This window comes from Monodelphis domestica, chromosome 7, assembly GCF_027887165.1.
Source record: "Monodelphis domestica isolate mMonDom1 chromosome 7, mMonDom1.pri, whole genome shotgun sequence".
Lineage (NCBI taxonomy): Eukaryota > Metazoa > Chordata > Mammalia > Didelphimorphia > Didelphidae > Monodelphis > Monodelphis domestica.
Genome location: NC_077233.1, coordinates 143,738,746 through 143,744,834, shown reverse-complemented (window position 1 = coordinate 143,744,834; position 6,089 = coordinate 143,738,746). Strand labels below are relative to the sequence as shown.

General features: G+C 39.8%; 1 protein-coding gene across 8 annotated transcripts in view; it reads left to right on the top strand.

Moving 5' to 3' along the window:
* HAGHL (hydroxyacylglutathione hydrolase like) overlaps positions 1 to 6,089 on the top strand; it is a 62,804-nt gene that overhangs the window by 26,838 nt on the left and 29,877 nt on the right. For all 8 annotated transcript variants that reach the window (XM_007499247.3, XM_007499245.3, XM_056805729.1 and 5 more), the window contains one exon: positions 3,743 to 3,878. In XM_007499247.3, coding sequence (XP_007499309.1) covers positions 3,774 to 3,878 — 105 coding nt within the window. In that variant the 5' untranslated portion in view covers positions 3,743 to 3,773. The remainder of the gene's footprint in view (positions 1 to 3,742; positions 3,879 to 6,089) is intronic.

The window sequence follows — 6,089 nt, the reverse complement described above, 5'->3', positions numbered from 1 at the left end:
TCTGCATATGCTTACCCTACAAGGGTTTTAAACTTTTTTTGTGTTATGTACCCTTTCAGCAGTGTTGGTGAAGTCTATGGACTCTTTCTCAGAATGTCTTCAGATTTTTTTATAATGGAAGGAAATGCTGAATTTCAGTTCAGTGGTGATGTTAATTGGACAATTTCCACCTGATTTAACATGAAGTCTTCTTAACCTAGTTTGAGGCTAGTGAAAATAAAAAATGTAATTTTTTTTTTACTACCCAAGTTTGCAGACCCTCTAAAAGCTATTCATGAATTTCTTTTTCTTTTCTTTAATAACTCTTACTTTTTGTCTTAGTAAGGGCTTTAAAACAAAAAAGGCTAGGACTAGGCAGATAGGATTAAGTGATCAGGGTCTCATAGCTAGTAAGGCCAGATTTGATCCCAGGCCTGGTGCTCTAGCCACCATGCCACTAGCTGCCCCTATCCATGGACTTCTAAGGGATGTGTGGATCTCAGGTTAATCATTCCTGCTCTAGAGTCATCTTTGTAAAGGAGAGATATGACATTCTCCTAGTCAAAAACTTCAGTGACTCCCCAGGGCCTACAATAAAGTTCATACTCTTTAGTTTGCCATTCTGGGTTCTTTTGCAAGTTAGCTCTAATTTATCTTTCCAGTCAAACTGTTTCCCTGGATGTTCCTTCCTCCCTTCCCCCTCTCCCCCCTTCCCTTTTTGTGATATAGTATAAAGAGTAATGCATTTAGAATCAAAGGACCAATGTTTGCCACTTTTTACCTGAAAATTGACCTTGAGCAAATCCCTTTACCCTTTGGTGACTCAGTTTCTTGATTTATAAACAGGATAATACCTTTACTATCCAAATTACAGAGTTGTGAAGATCAAATGAAATGACATTTTAAAAGACTTAGAAAGTATTTCTTTCTTTTTTTTTTTAAACCCATACCTTCTATCTTGGATTCAATATTTTGTATTGGTTTCAAGGCAGAAGAGTGGTACAAGGGGGTTAAGTGACTTGCCCAGGGTCACATAGCTGGGAAGTGTCTGAGGTCAGATTTGAACCTAGAACCTCACCTGTCTCTAGGCCTGACTATCATTCCACAGAGCCACCCAGCTGCCCCCCAAAAGTATTTCTTAAATGTGAACTATTATGTTTCAGTTAGACTGGATTATTTGCTGTTCCCCTAAAATGTCTTTAGCACACTTCCTGTTATCAATCAACCAATAGCATTTATTAAGTGCTTATTATGGTACTGTGTTGGGGAAAATATGTACATATAATTATGTTTAAAATGCATACAAAGTAAGTACAAGATAATTTCTTGAAGGACACAGTAGCATCTGGGATAAGAATCAAGGAAAACCTTGTACAAGGAGTAATTCTTGAGCTGACCTGAATTTTGAAGGAAGCTCATCGTGCTTTAATGATTTTGTTTATACCCTCCATTATATCTAGAATGCCTTCTTCCCATCTCTGCCTGTTAATAACCTACCAATTTCATTAAAAAAACAAACAAACAAAAATCCTTTACCTTCAGCCTTAGAATTGATACTAAATATCAGTTGCCAGGTAGGAGAGTGGTAAGGATTAGGCAACTGGGATTAAGCAATTTGCCCAGGGTCACACAGCTAAGAAGTGTCTGAGATCATATTTGAACCCAGGACCTCATATCTCCAGACTTGGCTTTCTATTCACTGAGCCATCTAGCTGTCTCTAACCTACCTGTTCTTTAAGGTCCAGTTCAGGTGCTATCTTCTTTCCTGGTTCCTCTGGCTAGAAGTCAATTCATTTAATTCAGGAAACATTTATTAAGTACTATTATGCATTCACTGGATAAACATTGATTAAGTATCTACTATGTTCAGCACAATGCTGCCCAGGGTCACTACATTTGAGTGAGGTGAAATGAAAGCATTGGAGGGAGCTCATGGCAAATGTCCCCATTTAGGCACTGTGCTCTTCTCTGAGGATACAAAGACAAAAAGGAAAACTCCCTGCCCTCAGCATTTTGCATTTTAGGGTGATACAACATTTGTACAGGAAAGTTTGATACAAGATAATTTGAGGAGAGAGGAAACACTAAAAGATAAGGGGATGAGAAAGGTCTTCTGCTAGGGCATATTGCTGGGTGGAGCCTTGAAAGGAGCTAAGAAGGGAAGGAGTACATGGTAGGACAATCTCTGCCCCAAAATGCAGAGCTGTCCCTCAATAGGAGACATGGAACATGGACTTTAAGGAATAGCAGGTAGGTAGTTTGGCTGGATGAGTGGTTGAGTATGAAAGGGGGAAATAGGAAATCATTCTGGAAAGGGAGGCTTGTAGTCAGATTCTTGAAAGGCTTTAAATTCCAAGCTGAGAGATTTTTATTATCACAGAGGCAAGAGAAAGCCATTGGAGTCATTAGTCATAGCAGTGCTTTAAAAAAAAAATTTATTTTGCCTTCTATAAGGAAGCCCAGTTAGAGAAATGGAAGAAGGGAAGTCAGGAGGCTTTTGTAGTAGTCTAGAAAAGAGGGCCTGAACAAATATGAATGGAGAGAGAAAGGGAGAGATGCCAGAGTTGAAGGGGAAGTAGAATTGGCAACATCTGGATATGATGACGCTAGGGAGTAGGAAGAGTCAAAGATGACTTTGTAAAAATGAAATTTGTATCTCTGATAAAAATATTATATTTTATGAGTTTTATTAAGGATCATTAGGAATAAAGAGGATACAAAATAAAAACCATGCAGCCCATGGCTGGTTAGCCCATTAAAATCCCCACACTTAGTTTGCCACCATACTTGATTCAGTTAAATATCAATAACATGATCTCGTCAATGTGGAGACACTGGAGAGATTATAGGGAATTCTGGGGAATATCAAGGACTTCTGGGGAATGAAGTCTAAGGTTCAAAATCTCCATTTATACAACTTCAAGATTGAGAACCTGTGTTACTTAGAGCAATGGTGGTCCCTTCCACAGAAATAGGAAAGTTTGGAGGAGACATGAAGGATGTGGGGGGAAGGGAAGATAATAAACATTTATTAAGTGTCTACTATATTTCATGAACTGTATCTAAGAATTTTTACAAATATGACCTTATTTGATTCTCAGTATTCTGTAAGGTAGATGCCATTATCATCTCCATTTTTCAATTTAAGAAACTGAAATAAACAGAAATGAAGTGGCTTGCCTGGGTTCACAAACTAGTAAGTGTCTGAGTTTGGATTTGAACTCAGGCCTTCCTGACTCCAGACCAAGCACTCTATCCACTGTACCCTGAGCTGAAGGAGTTTTATTTTGGACATGTTAAATTTAAGATGCCAACAAGATATCCAGGCATAGACTTTGAGGAAATAGTTGGTAACACATGACTGGAATTCAGAAGAGAAATTAGGGCAGGGAATATATAGATCTGGTAGATTATAGGATTGTAATATTACAGGATTAGATTTGAGAGGAATTTAGAGATTGTATTCCTCATCCCCAATTCCCATTTTACAGATAAAGAAATTGAGGGTTAGAGTGAGTAAGTAATTTGAAATGATTCTCCTCTATATTCATCTAGGATTTAGTTAGTACCACTCGTGTAGCTCTAATCATATCCTGCCTTGTACTCTATTTGTAGAGGTTTTGTTCCCATTACTCAAATATAAGTTCCCTGAGGGCAGGAAGGTCTCCCATCTTTTTCTCCCCTCCTCACACAGATCCCTCATGTCATAGATGCTCAGGAATTTATTGTTGGCTAATAGACTGAAAAGTTTCTTTTTCCCTAGCTTTCATGTAGAACCTGAAACTGAATAGACCATGAAGGTCAAGGTTATTTCAGTACTGGAAGACAATTATATGTATTTGGTCATTGAAGAGAATACCAGAGAAGCCATTGCAGTAGATGCAGCAGTTCCCAAAAGGGTAAGTAGGAATTTGGGGACATTCCCTTTGTGGGCTTCAGTCATCTCTTAAGGTAGCACTAGCTAGGGCTAACTCTTTTCTTTTCTTTTTTCTTTTTTGCTAACTCTTTTCAAGAGATTAGGTTGTTGTAGGAACTGAGGAATTCCCAGTTTTGAGTCATTGGGTTTTCACTAATTGTCAAAATCAGAGTTTTCAGTTTAAATTCTATGATACTTTTTTTTTAAACCCTTACCTTTCATCTTAGAATCAATACTATGTATTGGTTTTAAGGTGGAAGAATAGGAATAGTAAGGGTAGGCAGTGGGGGTTAAGTGACTTATCCAGGATCACACAGCAAGGAAGTATCTGAGACCAGATTTGAACCCATCTCCAGGCCTGCTTCTCTATCCTTTGAGCCACCTAGCTTCCTTCTCTACAATAACTTTTAAATCATCAAAGAATGAAAATGAACAAGGTGGTTAAAAGCAAAAATTTTTGAGGGATCTGTCTGAGGGGACCTTCCCTAAGAAATTCCTATTCAGGTGACTGGGATGGAGGAGGCTGAATAGGTGAAGAATATTCTTATTCTAGGTCCCAAGCCTTGCAAAGTCTGCTGCTATATTAGATTTGGTCATAATATTAATAATAAGAAGGGATATGAAGAAAAGAAATAGATTTATTAGGTTCCTGGCTCTGTCACTAATGTTGTGTGTGACTTTTGGCAAGTCACCTCTTTTTTTCTAAGCTGATTTCTCCATTGGTAAAGTGGAGATCACTAGGTGACCTTTAAGGTTATTGCTGACATTCTGTATGGCCAGAGTTTCTGTTGTAGTGGAGAAAGGAGAAGGCACAAAAAGCTGAGACTGGGGATAATTTGCTGTGTCTCTGACCTTTCTTTCTCCTGCTAATTACACTTCCCTGGTCCTTCATGCTGACCACTCTCAAAGCCCTGGATAGACACAACTAGTGGTCCTCCTGGAAGTAATGCCCTTTAGAGATCATAAACATGAGAAACACCCTTGAGGCCGAGATTGAGGTTATGGAATCTCTCCCACATCCCGAAGGAGAACAAAGAGATCCCCATACCACTGTAGCTGTATTGTAGATTCTCCCAAATCTTACCCATGCTTCCTTCACATTTCTGTGGCAAAATGATGGTAGGATCAGTTTCCAAGCCACCACACTGCTCTCTGTGGAGTGAAATTGGTGTATTTCCTTGGAGATTCGAGGTTGTCTAGGGGTGGGCTGAGCTTTCTCTAAGGAGGCAATCATCGCCTGCCTGGCAGCCCCCCTTTTCTTCTGACTAGGCTCACTTGGGAGAGTGTCTGTGACTTGTACTTCCACTTTTTTGTGCTGTGCCCTGTAATTCCTGAATGCTACTGACCCAAAGTTTATGAATCGAGGAGAGGGCAGTTGAGAAACAATCGCAAAAGGCAGAAATCCAAGAAGACATGTCAGTATAGAGCAACTTTAAAGAGAACCAAGTGCAGAAAGGTGTCAGCTGACTGCAGGAACAAAAAACAGAAGTAAAATACTTGGAAATGGGTCCCCAGGCTAGGTGAATTAAGGCACCTGGGATCAGATATGTTTGTAGGGGGTGTTCAAAGGTAGTATCTTTCCTTTACCTGTTTCCCTTAAATGAAACAGAGCTTCAAGGTTGCCTGGGGGATGGGCTGTGCTTTCTCCAAGGAGTGCTTGTCATCTGCATAGCAACCCTGCTTCTCTTCTGACTACTCACTCAGGATAGTGCCTGCTATAATTCTCCACCTAGTTTCAGGCCCTAATTGGCCTTTGCTGCTTCACCAAGAAGCTCGAGACCTTGCTATATTCTGCCTAAATCTAAATAGAAATCATGCAGCTCAAGAAGTCATTGTAGTCAGAGTCAAGAGATCTACTGCCTCTTATTAGCCATGTGACTTCCAGAGGGTCATTTAACCCCTTTGGGTCTCAGTTTCCACCTTTGTAAAATAAAGACATTATATTAATCTCCAAAGTTCCTTTTAGTTTGAATATTCTGTGGTTGTGATTCAGATTCTTGGAAAGGCTTCATGGTGGCAAAGGTCCTTTGGGCAATGGGCTGGTAGTTTGTGCTGACAAGAATCTATCAGTATGGGACAGCTAGGTGGCTCAGTGGATAGAGAGCTAGGCCTAGAGTCAAATCTGACTTTGGATATTTCCTTGCTGTATGATTCTGGGCAAGGCACTTAACCCCCATTGCCTGGCCCTTACAGA